Source organism: Seriola lalandi, unplaced genomic scaffold (genome assembly GCF_002814215.2).
Source record: "Seriola lalandi dorsalis isolate HSWRI2012SDOR001 ecotype SW California unplaced genomic scaffold, Sedor1 jcf7180002054581, whole genome shotgun sequence".
NCBI classification, from domain to species: domain Eukaryota; kingdom Metazoa; phylum Chordata; class Actinopteri; order Carangiformes; family Carangidae; genus Seriola; species Seriola lalandi.
Window position 1 is genome coordinate 1,910,651 of NW_019525134.1, and position 15,944 is coordinate 1,926,594.

At 41.3% G+C, this 15,944-nt stretch overlaps 2 protein-coding genes across 2 annotated transcripts; both read right to left on the reverse strand.

Moving 5' to 3' along the window:
- Window positions 1-594: 594 nt before the first annotated feature.
- Window positions 595-5,953, reverse strand: rom1a (retinal outer segment membrane protein 1a). The gene is made up of 5 exons (XM_023418235.1): window positions 5,840-5,953; window positions 5,332-5,559; window positions 2,945-3,375; window positions 2,574-2,820; window positions 595-2,234 (listed from the first exon to the last, which is right to left on the reverse strand). Exons 2-5 carry the CDS (start codon window positions 5,479-5,481, stop codon window positions 2,022-2,024), a joined length of 1,041 nt encoding a protein of 346 aa, XP_023274003.1. The 5' UTR covers window positions 5,482-5,559; window positions 5,840-5,953; the 3' UTR covers window positions 595-2,021.
- A 2,118-nt stretch (window positions 5,954-8,071) lies between these two features.
- Window positions 8,072-15,546, reverse strand: LOC111663868 (uncharacterized). The gene is made up of 8 exons (XM_023418237.2): window positions 15,451-15,546; window positions 14,700-14,943; window positions 11,437-14,554; window positions 11,007-11,035; window positions 10,607-10,768; window positions 10,419-10,485; window positions 10,092-10,196; window positions 8,072-9,881 (listed from the first exon to the last, which is right to left on the reverse strand). Exons 2-8 carry the CDS (start codon window positions 14,846-14,848, stop codon window positions 9,030-9,032), a joined length of 4,482 nt encoding a protein of 1,493 aa, XP_023274005.2. The 5' UTR covers window positions 14,849-14,943; window positions 15,451-15,546; the 3' UTR covers window positions 8,072-9,029.
- Window positions 15,547-15,944: the final 398 nt, after the last annotated feature.

A 15,944-nucleotide genomic window follows, 5' to 3' on the forward strand; every position in this document is an offset into this window, starting at 1 on the left:
TTAAATTAAAATGTATTTGAATTTCAAATAGTTTATAATCAGACTCTTTCTCTTTCTGGCTGTGGAATTACATTATGCTTTATGCTTTCTTACACTGTAATACATTTTAGCTCATTGAGTCTTGCAGCACAACCTTGGTATCATGTTAGAAGCATGTGGAGTGGGTATTGTTGTACCATATTTCTGTGTTTGTTTTGTCACCCTGCTGGACAAAATATCATATCACTCTAATACGAAAAGACTAATCAACAGAGTCTCAACAAAAACTTTAAATAACCTTCACAAAACTAATATTCATTGCATGGTCCTGACTTACAGTGGGTCTGACGTTGTGTTACTGTAGTGATAGAACTTGTGGTGATCAACAGGTTCATAACCTGCAAATTTCTCCATCAAGTGTAATGAATGACTTGAATCACAATATACATCATAATCAAATTATTTGATGTAAATATTAGACAGCTATAGAAGCTTCAAAAAAAGACAATCAGTGAGAGTCATACAGCCTGGTTCTTTTGCAATTACAAACCCTATATGTGAAACTCTTGATGCTCTCAGTCAGAGGTGATCCAGAGAATCACTCAGTACACAGTCTTGTTTTTAAAGGGGCTTTTAATAACATTTTTCATATGGGGTTGACATTACAAATAGATTCCTGGGATGAACCAAATGTTTGTTTCTGGTAATAAAGACAGTGTAGATTTCTTTCATATTTAATGAACTATCATGGGAAAAATTAAAGGGAAAAAAGCATTAGAGTGTTTAGATATTTTTCTTTTTTTGTGGCAAAATCAGAAACTCCATCGATGACCCAACGAGCCGCCACATCACAAACTCTTTACAGTATAGCTGCATTTGAAAAGTTAGATCTCAATTCGATCAATGTCAATATTATTATTGTTATTATCATTATAATTATTGTTGTTGTTGTTATTATTATTATTATTATTATTAATAATATTTTAGACTTTTATAAGCACACAAAGTCTTCGCATGGTTCACTCTGCATCTTACATCCACCTGACGCAGGTGTCTAACTGCAATCGCAGCAGGCTGAGTATTAACAAATGGGATTAAAAGCTTTAACAAAGGTGAGATAACAGAGGACACACTTGATGGCTTTCACTGCATTACTGACATCGATTCATCAATCCTCTTAATCCTATTCCTTTCACTGGCAGGGAAAATCTTAGAGCTCCCGTTATGGAGGGAGACATGAAGTATTTTAATGTCTGCATGTATTGTTTTTACATTAGAAAGAGAGGGAACGAGTGACTCCACTCCATGAAACAATTAGTAACTTCAAACTTTAATAAGTTGTCTGTTACATTATGTCATAGTCCTGTTGCAAGGCAGAGCATTGTGCCTCATGTCTCTCTACAGTCAGCTTTACATCCTTGTCTTTGTAGGACCAAAAAAACATTTTTTGCCTCATCCCTCATGAATTACTGTTTATCAAGTGATAGATTGATGATTGTTTTATTGCTTTTTACACAGACAATTAACATAAGAATGAAATTAGCAATGCACATCACATTCAAAAGCAATGGAGTGACTTTGTGTATTTGTGGAAGTGTAAACAAATGTATCAATAAAGGGTTTATCATTCACGTAAATGACGGAAAAAATAAAACTGTGAAATGATAAAAAATGAAGTATGTGCTCAATGATTTTGAGCGTATTATTCATATTAAGGAGTACCAACAAGTATCTCACAAATTGTAGAATTGTAGAGTATTGGGTTTACAATAACGTCTGTGGGTATCTTCTCTGGTGTTATGGAGTATGTGGTTTACAGAGAAGGGATCAGTTCAGCACATGGAATTTGAATGGGCAAGTACAGTAATAAAGTCAACATTTACTTTACATGTGAGGGTCATCTGGCAATAAAAAATACTATCCCTAAATCTGTGAAATTCATACAAATCTGTGTTTCATGTTCTCTTCTCCAATTTAAATGATCACTCATCACTGCGCTCTCTGTGTAAAAATTATTTACATGTGTGTACATCCTATGTAATTTAGGCGGTAGCTGGGTCGGCCGCTGCAGTAGTGCCCTCCTCCACCTGGTTTGTGAGCAGGAGGAACTTCAGCACCGGGTCGAGGTACTCCATGATGGTTTCTTTCACGCTTTTCTCCAGCAGGTACCCCTCTGTCTCCATTTCTGTGTTTTCCTCCCCTGTCACCGCCTCCATGGCGGTCTGCAGGAACCGCAAGCTTACCAGCACAGAACCCTGGGAGGGAGGAAGGCGGAGAAATGAGGGAGCGAATCAGATGTAGAGCAGCATCCATCACAGTGCATGAGGACGAGCAAACGGATGTGTGATGGATGGATACTGTATAATCTCATTGCTGATATGTTTGAATCATACAGCTGCAGGAATTTTATTGTTGACACATTACACATTGTTAAATGTATGATATTAATTCATACTTGTTCATGTTTTTATAACCTCTTTGCAGCAATACCGGTCCTTAAAAAGCCACTTTTAATACAGATACAAAGCACACCTTAGCATCACAAACCCTGGCTGAAGCCATTGTTGGACGCTGTAATTCTTCTGGTAGTTTACCTGTAAGAGGAAGACTGACAGCACTCCAGCACCAATGGTGTTCATCAGACCCATGTAGTAGTTGACCAGGGCCTCTCTGCAGCCTCGGAGGTAGATGTTGAGCTCCTCAGTCTGGTATTCATAGTTGTAATGAGCTGAGTTGTTGGTGAGTTGATACTGGATGCATGGCCGTGGAGAGCTGGGGTTGCAGCAACTGAACGGGACACCGTCTACCAAGTAACGGCCATCCACGTTGCTCTTGATGCGGCTAAGGAAACAAAGGAAACGTGTCAGGTTAAATCTGTAAACACAGCACTGTTATTAGATGTCCTCCTCTTTCCACCTATATTCACTGATGTGAAACTAACTCCTGACATTTTTCCACAACTTACTCTTTCACTTCCTTGGTGCTGAAATCAAGGTAGCGGTTGCTGATCCACTGGACCTCAAACCAGTCCCTGAAGTCACTGTTTCCACAGCACTGAAACTCCATCTGCAGGCGATCGATGTTCTGTTTCTGGAAGCAGCGGCCCGGGGTGTCTGTGTCCTTGTAGAAGCGGATGCCGTTCCTCAAGCCACCCTTCAGAGAAGACTCCAGACTGCCCTTCATCGCATAGCTCATGATGACAGCCAGCAGCATGAGGACAGTGAAGAAACAAGAGACGGCAAAGTAGGGCTTCAAGATGGTCTTCCAGCGAGGAAACCGCTCGGTGTCCAGGGCATCTTGACAGATCTTTGAAGCAAAGTAGTTGATACCCAAAGAGGCCAGACCAACTATCATGAGGGTGTTGGGGACAACATGTATGTCTGAGTTATCCATCACCTGTAAGTATGTGACACAGTAATATAATCAATATCAGTTTGTTTGAGATGGAAAAATACATCAGAAAGTATCTTGTTAAAAATGATGGACAATCTGTCAACAAACATGTGAAGATGCTGTTTTAACACCTGACAGAAGAAACGTGTTTGTCTGAAATTATCTGAAAATTCAACATTTATTTTAACATCTAAACTTTGGTAATTGAGTCTTTTTCTATGGCTGCAATTTTAAACGTAGATGGAAAGTTAATGCTCTCTGGGTCTGAACAATGTTTGACCACAATATGTGTGTTGATGAACTCTGAAAGGCTCAAAAGTTGTTTGTGTTTGCTGTTTTGTAAAAAAATAGCCCTTCATTTATTTGTGGAAGATTTCCTGATTTAATCATTTTCATTCTCAGCATCACAGTCAGACACAAATACTCATGATTACAGCATTCAGTTTAATCAGAGTCTATTGAGCACCTGAAGCTGCTGTTGGAGGAGAGTGAAAAACAAGCACATAAACTAAAAGACATGCAGTTATGTTCTGGCCCCTGTTAAATGTGCTATTGCACTGCGATGTTCTGGTATACAAGACTGTTTTTAGGTTCTGGTTCCTGCGTTATTAAAATTGCAGAACTGAAAAAGATAACATGGACTGATGATTATATACTCAACAGGAAATGAGCGAGCTGCTTGAACAGGATGTGCAGTGTCGTCTATTTTTTGAGGCTGTTTTGGGAAACGAGGCACATTTCACTGATTTATGCAGAAGATCTTTGTATAAGACCGAAGTCTGGAAATTCACAGAGCAGCTGACAGTTAAAGTAGTTGATTTGAGTTAAAAGGAAATAGAAAGCTCACATTTTTCTTTTTGTGTATGCGTGTGTGTGTGTGTGTGTGTGTGTGTGTGTGTGTGTGTGTGTATATGTGTGTTGGGGGGGGGCATCCAGAATATGGTGGAGTTTTATAGATGTCTCACATTCAGTAACACTGATGACGTTGATTTTACTTTGGAGTAAAATGATGGAGTAAGAAACATTGTGGCATGACATGATATCACTTTTGTAAACCTCATAAATTCTGTAGTTTATCTATTTATTGTGTATGTCTTTCATTTTCTTTTGATGTTTCATTTCATTTTTAATTTTCTTCTTCACAATATGCACACATTCATTTAAACTTTTTAAAACCATTAAAGTGTGTAAACAGAATACTGTCATAACCCCAGCTACTGCTATCAAAGGATCTAACCATTGAAATAGACCACGCCCCTTCTTGTCAAAAAACATTCTTAATCACTGGTAAATTATATGTCGGTACTTTTAAAAATATGACAAACATGTTTAAAAATGAAATATGTTTTTAAGGCTGAAAATGAAATTGTTCAAACTGTTTCAATCTGGGAAAGAAAAACATCCAAATAAGATATAAAGTTGTGTAGTTTTGTTAATAATGCAAAGTTGTAATGACAGGCTTCAATAGGGGATTAGCATGATTAAGACTGACAGAGCCTGGTTTATTGAATGATGAGTCAGGATCTAAAGTGGGTCACAGGTCTATCTATCTCTCATTGATCTCCACTTAACAAGGACATTTCTTTGATGGTATCAGATTTACTTTATCCTTTCAAGAAACGTCTCATTTTCAAGTTTTCTCCCAAAATGACAGATAGCATTAAGATGTTCTTGATGACATTTATGTAAATCACAAATTAGTTTTTAATCACTTACTGCAGTTGGCCCTGAATGTGGCTGCTGAGTTTAGAGTATGAGACAGTTGGACCACAAGTTCCAACACATAGTCTCTGTTACACTGAGAGTTACACATCACCCATTTTATTTAATCACAGTTTAACAGTAATCACAATTTTTGGTAACTAAAATGTAAAAGAAGAGTCACTCACTACAAAGCTTTAGAAATATGAAGTAAGCTCTTAAGCATGAAGCACTAAGCATTTAAATTTTAAAAAGTACCTCTGCCCTCCTGCGGAGCTCCGTCTTAAGGATGCACCCCAGGGTGAAGGTTATGGCCCCGGCCACTGTGGCAAACCAGGAGAGGAGCCACAGTCCCTGGGCTAGCTTCACCCTTTTCTCAAAGGGGAACTTCATCTTCATCACCACCATGGTTGCAGAGAAGGAGTGTTACCGGGGGAATAGGGGAAGGAGAGCGGCGAGGTAACGAGGGACGATGCTGTGTTTCGTCTGTGAGAGAGGAGAAGAGGTGAGAGGCAGGACTCCAAAGGCTCAGAGCTGAAGATGACAAAACTGAAATACAACACGGAATTTGGAAAATAGATTGGTAGCAACAGTGCAAGCGCAATTAAAAACACATAGATGATAACTTTGTGAGAAAAAAAAAACTTTTTTCTCAAAAAAAAGTCAAGAGAAGTTAGCTCAAAATCCTTGGAGGATAAAATGTTAAAACTTTATATCCCAACTGGTGCGTCTCCAACTGAACACACATCAGTGCATCAAAATTCACCTTATTTTTCTCCCCAGAAAGTGCTGAAAAAAGTCCAGTTACCTCCACCGACCACTGTGTACCGTCCAGTGTGCCACACAGTGGATTTGGCACACTGGATTTGGTGCACCTGGATGCTGGGAGAGTCTTACCTCTAATGCCTACCTATCCTATTAAAGTGGTCTGTGAATCCAGGCCATTGTCAGCTCAGCATCCATCACTCACACAGAGGGACATGGATGACAAACCAAATTGAACCTGACAGGGAGATGGATGTTATGATAATGCATTAACTGTGTAACACATATCCTCATGACACTACATCAAATACACAAGTAAACTGGAATGAATGTGAGATTAAAAGACAAATAGACAAAAAAAAAGGGACGTGTATTTTAATAAAACAAGAATTTTGATAAGTTTCAGAATAATTCATTTTCAAACATTTTATTTTTTTCCCATCTCTGCTATGTGTGAATTTTGAAGGAAGAGTTGAAAGTTGAAAAAGTTGAAACAATATTAATGTCTATGGTCAGTGAATTACATTAGGAAGTGTATCTCTTCAGCCAAGGTGGACATGAATGTGTGGTGGAAGAGAGAATAAGTGTTTATTATCTTATAATACCCATGAGGAGCTCAGAGGGATAAATATAACTCTCTCTTTGGTGCCTGCTCAACAGAAGGTTGAGCTGTCAGCAAAAGTTAAATAAGTTTCAGGCAGAACCGAAACAGCAGGAAGAGGCTCTTTCATCTGGTAGAAGCAGGGTCATATCAAAAATATGAAATGACTGATGCTGAGCTGAAAACAGGGCTCTCAGTCACCAGTGGGTCAGTGACGATGGTGATTCAGCATAGTCACTTTATTTCATATACTCATAGATCTGGACTTGTTCTAACTCGCCACAGCTTCTAACAGAAGAAAGTTGATCTGTCGCACTTGAACATTACAATCATTTCATGTAATATAATAAGAATCAAAATTACATTGTAAGCATTCTGTGGTATGGATAGAATTAAATCTGTCCATTTTTAAAACAGTTCAAACACAAACAAGACTGCAATGTTACAGCCATGCTAGCAGATGTGAGGCTGAACAGCCTTGCTGTTACAATGACAATGCTAACATGCTCACGTTTAGCAGGTATCATGTTTAGCATGTGTGTTAGCATGCTAATATTTGCTAATTAGCATTAAATAAAAAGTAAACCTGTGGCTGGTGGAAATGTCATTAGTTCTGCAGGTGTTGGGTCAACAGTTCAGTTACCAGTTCATTTTTGACGTGATGGTGCTGGATCAGAGGTTTAGAGTATCACCAGAGTTATTTCAGTTCATCCTGAGGAGAGCATGAATCCCTGGACCAAATGTAATGGTCATCTGTTCAATAGTTTTTGAGACATTTTTTTTTATACAGGAGCTATGTGTAAGTTTTGCTATTGTTACATAGCTAACATTAGCATTAACAACTGTTTACTGACCAGTCTAGAAGAAACATTGTGAGTTCAGCATCAAACTTCAATCCCTTACTCAACAACAGCTGTCTCCAGCTGTGGAAAGCAACCCTCTTGTTTTGATACTATTTCTTTCACTTCTTTTCTTCTACTGGAGTTAGCATGCTAACCAGCTAGCCCCAGCCTGGTCAGCCAGTTGTGTCACTTTCCGATGCAGAGTCACTGTAGCTTCCAGTCCGCCCTGAAGAAGTAGCTGCTCAGAGGACGAACTACAACCTCTTGTACTGTAAATCCAACAATGGCTGAGGCTCTTGGTAAGACTGGTAAGTGAACAGCTGTTAATGCTAAGGTTAGCTATGTAGCAATAGCAATAACAAAACAAACTAAGAATGTGACCGTCGTGGTGGCGCTGGATCAAAAGTCAGGGGATCATCAGTGTCCTTAGGATTCATCCTCTTGGCTCCATGAATAAATATTTCATTTTCCTTCATACACTAGTTTTTGAGATACTACTTCAGTCTGGACAGACTCCAAGACTGAACCTCTCCTTCCACAGAGCTGCTGCTAACAAAGCAGCTAGCAAAGAATTCACTTACACTTACTTATCAACTGTATTTCAACAATAATATGTGAATTGATTCCTGTCCATTGTCCAGTTCTATAAAACATACGAGTTGAAAATTAAGAGCTCTGAAACCGGGATAAAATCCTGCCCTGAGGATACAAAAATTCCTGGCATCCCACTACCACTACCATCACAATTACCACCTTGACCAGAAATGAAACGTAGACAGCTGAATTTATGTCTCATTGTTTTTTAATTTGGTTTATTAGATGTTACATGGACAGAGTTACATGGGTGACATTTACACAAGCTTGTAGAATTTATTCATTTACAAGCGTTTCACTTGGCAGGTTAATTATTGTAGAGGAAATAAATGTTTTGCACAACAGGACAATATTTTTGCATATACACATATATAGTATTTAAAGCTATGACATAGCTGTATTTGTAAGTATACATATGTGTTACTATAACTATAACTACTCACACCACCTTTTAGAACAGGAACATTGATTAACAGAAAAACACTGAAGTCTTTGAGGATGTTTTTACATGCTGCTGAACATTAGGATTGAACAGTGTTAGACAATAACTTCAAATACATTATTGTGGCTACCTACACAAGAAGTACTGAATCCATAATGTTTCATGCAATAAAGCAAAAGGATAAACTGAACAACTACTTTATTTCAGCAGAGATGAAAGAACAGGAAAGAAAATGCCTATATCTGCATCTATAGAACAAAAATACATATATATATATATATATATATAATACAATACATATGGTAAAGTTACATTTTACCATTAAATGACCAAATCTAAACAACTGTAGAGGATTTTTCAAGGTAGAGAAAAATATTGTTTATGTTTAAATACATATTATCCGATGCCACTTAGCAGATGTTAGTTGTACTGATGAAAACTTTTTTATAGGTTTGGTTGAAAGTGAGAGTGTGAGTTGAATATTTTTATTGTGATTATTCATTTTAGTATGTATTTTAATGAGAAACAAAGGAAAGAGCTCAGTGTGCAGCCTGAAAAGGGTAAATCCTGTAAGTATTACAGTTTGAATTCAAAGACTAAGTCTGTAAATTAGTGAGTCACGGAAAAAGAGCTTCATTGACCTTTCCCAGGTAAAAAAAGGTCACAGTAAATCATGTTTTCAGACACAGGAAACAGTGCACTCATGTTGCTGTCACAGCTGTGTTCGCTCCCCTTTCAACACCTCGTCTGGGATCCCTCCAGTCCAGCCGTGCATCTCAGCCCTGCCATGCCCTTTTCCTTCACAGGACTGTGGTTCACGTATGAAGTGGTTGAGCATCTGCTCAGCTGACTGCAGGCTGGCCAGGCCGCTGTCTGCGTCCGACGTCCTGCTTTCCATCGGCCTGCCAATACCTGCCTCCCTGTCGTTGCTTGTTCTCCAGTGATGAATGATCTCATTATCCAAATCCCCGATAGCTTCATCCCCTGGGTGGTGGAGGTCCATCATGGCCTCCGTGCCTCTTAGCTCCTTTTGCATGTGATGGCGTGCCAGAGGAATTTCCTCCAGGCTAGCTGACCGGATCAGGATGGAAGAGCCGAGGTTTGGACTTGAGGTGATCCTGTAAGTTCCCTCACCTGTCATGTCATCTGACAGACTCTTGAAGCCAGAGGGGCAAGCATTGGTCTGGGGTGCCGGTAGCATCTCATTGTGGATGGTGAACTGGAGATGAGGTATCTGCCGTGGTCGTGCAGAGTGTCGTCTGACAGTTTCCTCGCCCCCGGACTCGCTGTCTTTGTCCATGTCTCCCTCCTGGAATCTCCATGTTTGACCTCTGTTTGATCCTGTCAGTATAAATCGAGGGGTCTCCTCTCCCAGCTCTGACCAGTCAGACTCCTCCTCCTCTGGAACCGACCCCAGGGACTGCTCCTGACTGCCGGCTTTAGCCTTTCCATAGTTCTGGCTGTCCATGAACTGAGCCGGAGGGGGAGCAATGGGGAGAACCACCTGATTAATGGTGTCATCGGACTGAAAATGGAGGTTGGTTTTGTGCAGGATTGATGTTACCTAAGGTCACAAATTGATCAGTTTATTGATTAAATCAAAATAATATAGAAGAGGTTTTAATACTGAATGCTGCATGTACAGAAATCATCAGGAATACCAGGAGATTTTTGAGTCTGTGTTTTCTGGTTTTCCTCCCCTGAATGTGTTTGCATTGAATGTGTTGGTGCAGCCACTGTCTGGCCATAACTCAAACAAAGGTAAAGATCTTACATTGAATGTTTCCACACTGTTGGCAAATTTTGAATCGGCGAGCTGTTCCGTCAGCACTGAAATACGCTGATTCAACCTCTCACGTTCTCCTTCCATACTCTGAGCCTGACACAGAGAGAACAGGAATAGTTATCACAGATAAACTTTCAGGAAGTTTTGGGACTTTAATATGTTGCAGTTAAATAACTTTAAACCATCCTCAATAACTCAGTAGAAAAAGGCTCCTACGTGTGTCAAAACTTGTTTCTATTCATATTAATGTTTTAATAATCGAGGAACTGGTTTGTAGTTTATGTGCAAGAAACATAGAAATACCAGTGATCTCACCACTGAGTGAAGTCTTTGCTGTAGAAAATTATTGGTCTGTTGTGTGGAGGAGCAGTTATCATGTAGTCTAAAATAAGGCAGTCAAAGAGAGAGAGGGAAGTTATTGCAGTGTACACACAATATCTCACACTGCATGAGCTTAAATAACAGATAGTAGATCATCTTCAGTGTAAAACTGCATCTTTTACCTCTTAAACCGCTCTGTGAGGTTGCTGAGCTCCATACGTGTCCTCTGAAGCTCTGTCTCCAAAATCTTTTGGCTGCTCATGAATTCCTCCCCTAAACACTCCATCCTCACTGCTGTCTTCAGCAAACTTTGATGCAGACCTTCATTCTTCTCCTGTAGTATCCTATCAGGATGGACACACAAAAAGACAAAGTGAGACAATCTTCACAAGCTTTTGATTCATTTATTTAATGATAAATTCTTTCATATTTTTGACAAAGACTCAGGCCAATGTTTTCTGTGATGTTCACATCCAAAGTAGTTTTGAGCCAGTCAATCTATACACTGATCACTGTCATGGCTGCCACTTGGACAATGACTTTTACCAGTTAATATAACCAACAGAATTACATCACACTTACATGATTCTACCCAGCTCATGAGTCTTTTCCTGTATTCAAGAACAAAACAAAATGAGTTTCACAAGAAAAATTACATTCAGAAATTAATTCAGAAATAAATATATACTATTTATTATGATGCACAACAAATGAAGTGAAAGAAATTAGCTGAAAAATGAGAGCCGAACAAAGAGCAGTAATTGGCAATGTCAATTTGATGACCATTAGGGTGTGCATGATAACTAATCTATCGTTCAGTAATAACTAATCTATTGTCCACAGTGACATGAACACTGGTGCCCAAATCAATAGGCAAACAAATGAGTGGAACATTGTTGCATAACCTGTTAATGAGACACGGGTAACTATTGACCTGCCAATAATTTCTTAATGAACATAGTGTAATAGGGGATTTCATGGAAGAGTAGAGTCTTGAAAAGTAATGCCATACTTTATGTGAAGATGAGTCAGTGAAGCTCGTCTGTTCCTCGTCCTGACTGGAGGGGCTGCTAGTGTTCCTGGGGGAATCGGCCTTGCTGGACAGAGACTCTGGCTTCCTGTGTGAAGGTGGACTTACAGCAGAATGTCCCTTCATATGAGTATGGTGGTTGTCATGGTCGAGATCATTGTTTTTGGAGTGATGGTTTGTATTAAAGTAATCTCCATGGTGATGCTGATGGTCTGTACTGTGGTGGTCACCATGGTGATGGTGATGGCTTGGACTGTGGTGCTCTCCATGGTGATGGTGATGGCCAGGACTGTGGTGGTCTCCATGGTGATGGTGATGGCTTGGACTGTGGTGGTCTCCATGGTGATGGTGATGGCCTGGACTGTGGTGTTCTTCATGTTGATGTTCATAAAGTTCACTGTGGTGGTCTCCATGGTGATGGTTATGGCCTGGACTGTGGTGGTCTCCATGGTGATGGTGATGGCTTGGACTGTGGTGGTCTCCATGGTGATGGTGATGGCCTGGACTGTGGTGTTCTTCATGTTGATGTTCATGAAGTTCACTGTGGTGGTCTCCATGGTGATGGTTATGGCCTGGACTGTGGTGGTCTCCATGGTGATGGTGATGGCCTGGACTGTGGTGGTCTCCATGGTGATGGTGATGGCCTGGAATGTGGTGGTCTCCATGTTGATGTTCATGAATTTCACTGTGGTGGTCTCCATGGTGATGGTGATTGCTTGGACTGTGGTTGTCTGCATGTTGATGTTCATGAACATCACTGTGGTGGTGTCCATGGTGATGTTCATGAACGTCACTGTGGTGGTCTCCTTGGTGATTGCTTGGACTGTGGTGGTCTCCATGGTGATGTTCATGAATGTCACTGTGGTGGTCTCCATGGTGATGGCTTGGACTGTGGTGGTCTCCATGGTGATGCTGATGAGATTCACTGTGGTGGTCTCCATGGTGATGGCTTGGACTTTGGTGGTCTCCACGGTGATGCTGATGAGATTCACTGTGGTGGTTTCCATGGTGATGTTCATCACTGTGGTGGTCTCCATGGTGATGTTCATGAGACTCACTGTGGTGGTCTCCATGGTGATGCTGAAGTGATTCACCATGGTGGTCTCCATGGTGATGGTGATGGCCTGGACTGTGGTGGTCTCCATGGTGGTGATGATGGCCTGGACTGTGGTGGTCTCCATGGTGATGGTGATGGCCTGGACTGTGGTGATCTCCATGGTGATGCTGATGAGATTCACTGTGGTGGTCTCCATGGTGATGGTGATGAGATTCACTGTGTTGATCTCCATGGTGATGGTGATGGCCTGGACTGTGGTGGTCTCCATGGTGATGCTGATGACCTTCACTGTGGTGGTCTCCATGGTGACGGTGATGTTGTGACCTGCGGTGGTCTCTATGGTGATGCCGATGTGTTGGGCTGTGATGCTCTCCATGGTCACTGGATAGGCTGTGGTGTCTGTGGTGACGTGGTGTAGTAGGGCATTCACTGTCTGGATGGTTGCTATGGTGATGGTGACCTGAACTGTGAAGGTCTCCATGGTGGTGTGTTGGTGTGTGGTGACCTGAACTGTGAAGGTCTCCATGGTGGTGTGTTGGTGTGTGGTGACCTTCACGATGATGACTTGGGTCTCCATGGTGATGATGATGAGTTGTGACATGGTCATCTCCATGGGGATGAGCATGGCCATGGTGGTCTCCATGGTGGTGGTGATGAGCATGGTCATGGTGGTCTCCATGGTGATGATGATGAGTTGCACTGTGGTTCTCACCATGGTGGTGAGTTGGGCTGTGGCGATCTCCATGATGATGGTGATGGGATGTGCTATGGTGGCTTCTGTTGTGGTGGTCACTATGGGGATAAGTGGGGCTATGGTGATCTCTGTGATGATGGTGGTGTCCATGGTGATGGTGATGACTTGTGTTGTGGTGGTCTCTGTGGTGATGCTGATGACCTGGGCTATCACAGTCTTCATGTTGAAGATGATGGTGGCTAGAAGTGTGGTCTCCTTGGTGACGGCGGGAGTGCTTATAAGAAGACGAGCGGGAGTGACGCTGAGGAGTTTGAGACCGTGAGTGACGACCTTTCAAACAGCTGATGTCAGTGCAGCTTTTGGCCTTGTGGTGCATGTGAGCGGCTGAGTCTGCAGAGTGGTGACTGTGGTGATGGAAGGATCTGGACTGAGAGAGTCGAGCAGAGTGCCGGCTGGTGTGGGAGTGCTTGCTGGAGGTGACTGAGTCTGCGCTGGCAGGTCGACTCCTCTGCTGTCTGGGCTTCTCAGTGCTGCTCTCTACAGCACCGGCTCTAGCAGAGGCCTGTCGTGGACTGCAGGGTCTTTGAGCATCTGTGACCCCAAGAGTGGTGAGTCTCATCGGGCTCAGCACCTGTCGGGTGATCTCATTAAGGAATGCAGAGAACTTCATTTTTTCCTTCATCAAATTCTTCTTGGCTTCACTTTTCCTCCTTTCTTGTTCCTTTGCATCTTCATTCCCATGCCCTTCTCTTTCTTTGGGTCTAGTCAGAGCCTCCATTGATTTGGATTTGCGAATACTTCCATCATTTCGGGAGCCTCTTGCAATCTTTTGTGTGTTCTTATGGGAGCTCTGGGTGGGGCTACTGTGAGAGGACTTGCCTTTCTCCCGTTTCTGTTTGGCAGAGAGTCTGTTTACATGACCTCTTTTATCTATCAGAGGAGCTGTGTCGTCTCCTTCTTCAAAGTACCTGCGTTTACCAGAAATGTCAGTACAGGACTGTGAATGCTGAGGCTTCCTAAGTGGATGTCTATCCAAACACTCACTGCTTGTCTCAGAGGACAGGCTGGAGGAAGACGTCGAAGAGGAGGAGGAGGAGGAGAAGGAAGAGGATGAGGAAGAGGAGGAGGAGGAAGGGGAGGAGGAGGACGTTGATGAAGAGGAAGAAGAGGAGGAGGACGAGGAGGAACCAGTTGGGGAACTGGAGGAGGTTTCTGAAAGAGAAACATGGCGATGATTTTGCTTGTGATGGTGGTGAGAGTGAGGATGATGGGTCTTGTCATTATCACATGGGCGTCGATGGTCCGGGTGATGGTCACTGAAAATACTGTCCTCTGCTGTTGAGTGGCTGCTATCAAAAGAACACATGGGCGTTAAAGTAACACTGGAACATAAATACTGAATGTTCACATCGCTTGGTCTATTTAAAAATGAAACACAGATTTTATGAATGAATTACAGGCATGTCATGTTGCTCAAAGAATGGCCACACTTACTCTTGGCTGTCATTGCCATCTGGCTGATGTAACTTTTGCTGGTAGTGCTGATGACGGTGGCCTTGGTTTTGGTGATGGTGCTTCATTTGTTGAGATTTGGAGTTTGCCGCCTTTCCACGCTTGTGGTCTTTTTCTTGATGATCACACATTTCAGAATTATGACCTTTTCCAGCTCCGTTGTCGTGGTGGAAATGTTTCTCCGTCGGCTGAGAGCTGCCCTCAGAAACTGGCACAATATTGATCCCTGGAGAAATATTGTACTTCTTTACTACTTTGTTACATAATTCACTCTGCTATGACCATTTTTCTCTTCTATCCATTTACAACACTTCCACAGAAATAGAAACGTGGAAATATTTAAATTTGAATGCATACTATTATGGTTGTAAATTCAAGAAAAGTGATGATGAAAATGTCGTTACATGTCGTTACATTATATGATTGATAATTACTTCTTCATAAAGCTATACTGGTTTACTACAGCAGTTACATGGTTGCTGGTCACTTTAATGTGCATAATTTCTGATTTGTGCTAAAGTATGACTAAAAAATGTAAATTTTTGCGAAACATACTTAATGAAGTGCTACATGCAGTAAAAAGGCAAATATTCCAAAGCAGGCCCATGCAGACATGCAGCTTTGTAAATTACAAACACACTAAGACAAATTGAATAATGAAAGAAGTTTCAGAGACGTTATCCCAGATATTTGTCTTTAACTTATCTACCACACACTGAACATCTGTACTTACGTTGTCAGAGAAGCTTCAGGAAGGATGCAGGCGATCTGTTCATTGATGCTTTGTATCAGAAACACAGCGATTCTCTGTCTGCGATGCAACTTGTAATTGAAGTGTGAAGCACATGTGAAACACTCACAGTCACACATCAATATATACTCCTGTGCCGTCCAATGACAGCGGGGCCAGCTGTTACACGCAACTACTTTGAACTGTATTAAACTCTAGTGCATACTGCCGTGTATATGATGGCTAATGCATGTATTTTAAAGATACCAACATGGATTAGTAACATGCTGTACTGTGCATTTATAAAATCAAAACTACAAACTGATGGTCAGTGCATATTTTACATTTGTATGATATATTCTTCCTGAGTCTTGCTTGTTGCACATAATTAATTAATTAATTATAATTAAATCATTTTAAATTGTTCTTTTCTGGGATCTTCGGACAACGCTACAAGGATTGCAGACATCATTTTATGGTTTGTTTGCAAACTATGT

What these genes read in the sequence shown, in the direction of transcription:
- rom1a (XM_023418235.1), bottom strand. Translation starts at nt 5,481, where the DNA reads ATGGTGGTGATGAAGATGAAGTTCCCCTTTGAGAAAAGGGTGAAGCTA. An exon ending in AGCTCCGCAGGAGGGCAGAG is followed by an intron (nt 3,376 to 5,331) that starts GTACTTTTTAAA and finishes ACATACTTACAG; the next exon opens with GTGATGGATAACTCAGACAT. An exon ending in AGCACCAAGGAAGTGAAAGA is followed by an intron (nt 2,821 to 2,944) that starts GTAAGTTGTGGA and finishes TTGTTTCCTTAG; the next exon opens with CCGCATCAAGAGCAACGTGG.
- LOC111663868 (XM_023418237.2), bottom strand. Translation starts at nt 14,848, where the DNA reads ATGTGTGATCATCAAGAAAAAGACCACAAGCGTGGAAAGGCGGCAAAC. An exon ending in CATGAGCTGGGTAGAATCAT is followed by an intron (nt 10,769 to 11,006) that starts GTAAGTGTGATG and finishes CCATCCTGATAG; the next exon opens with GATACTACAGGAGAAGAATG. An exon ending in AGCAAAGACTTCACTCAGTG is followed by an intron (nt 10,197 to 10,418) that starts GTGAGATCACTG and finishes TCTCTGTGTCAG; the next exon opens with GCTCAGAGTATGGAAGGAGA.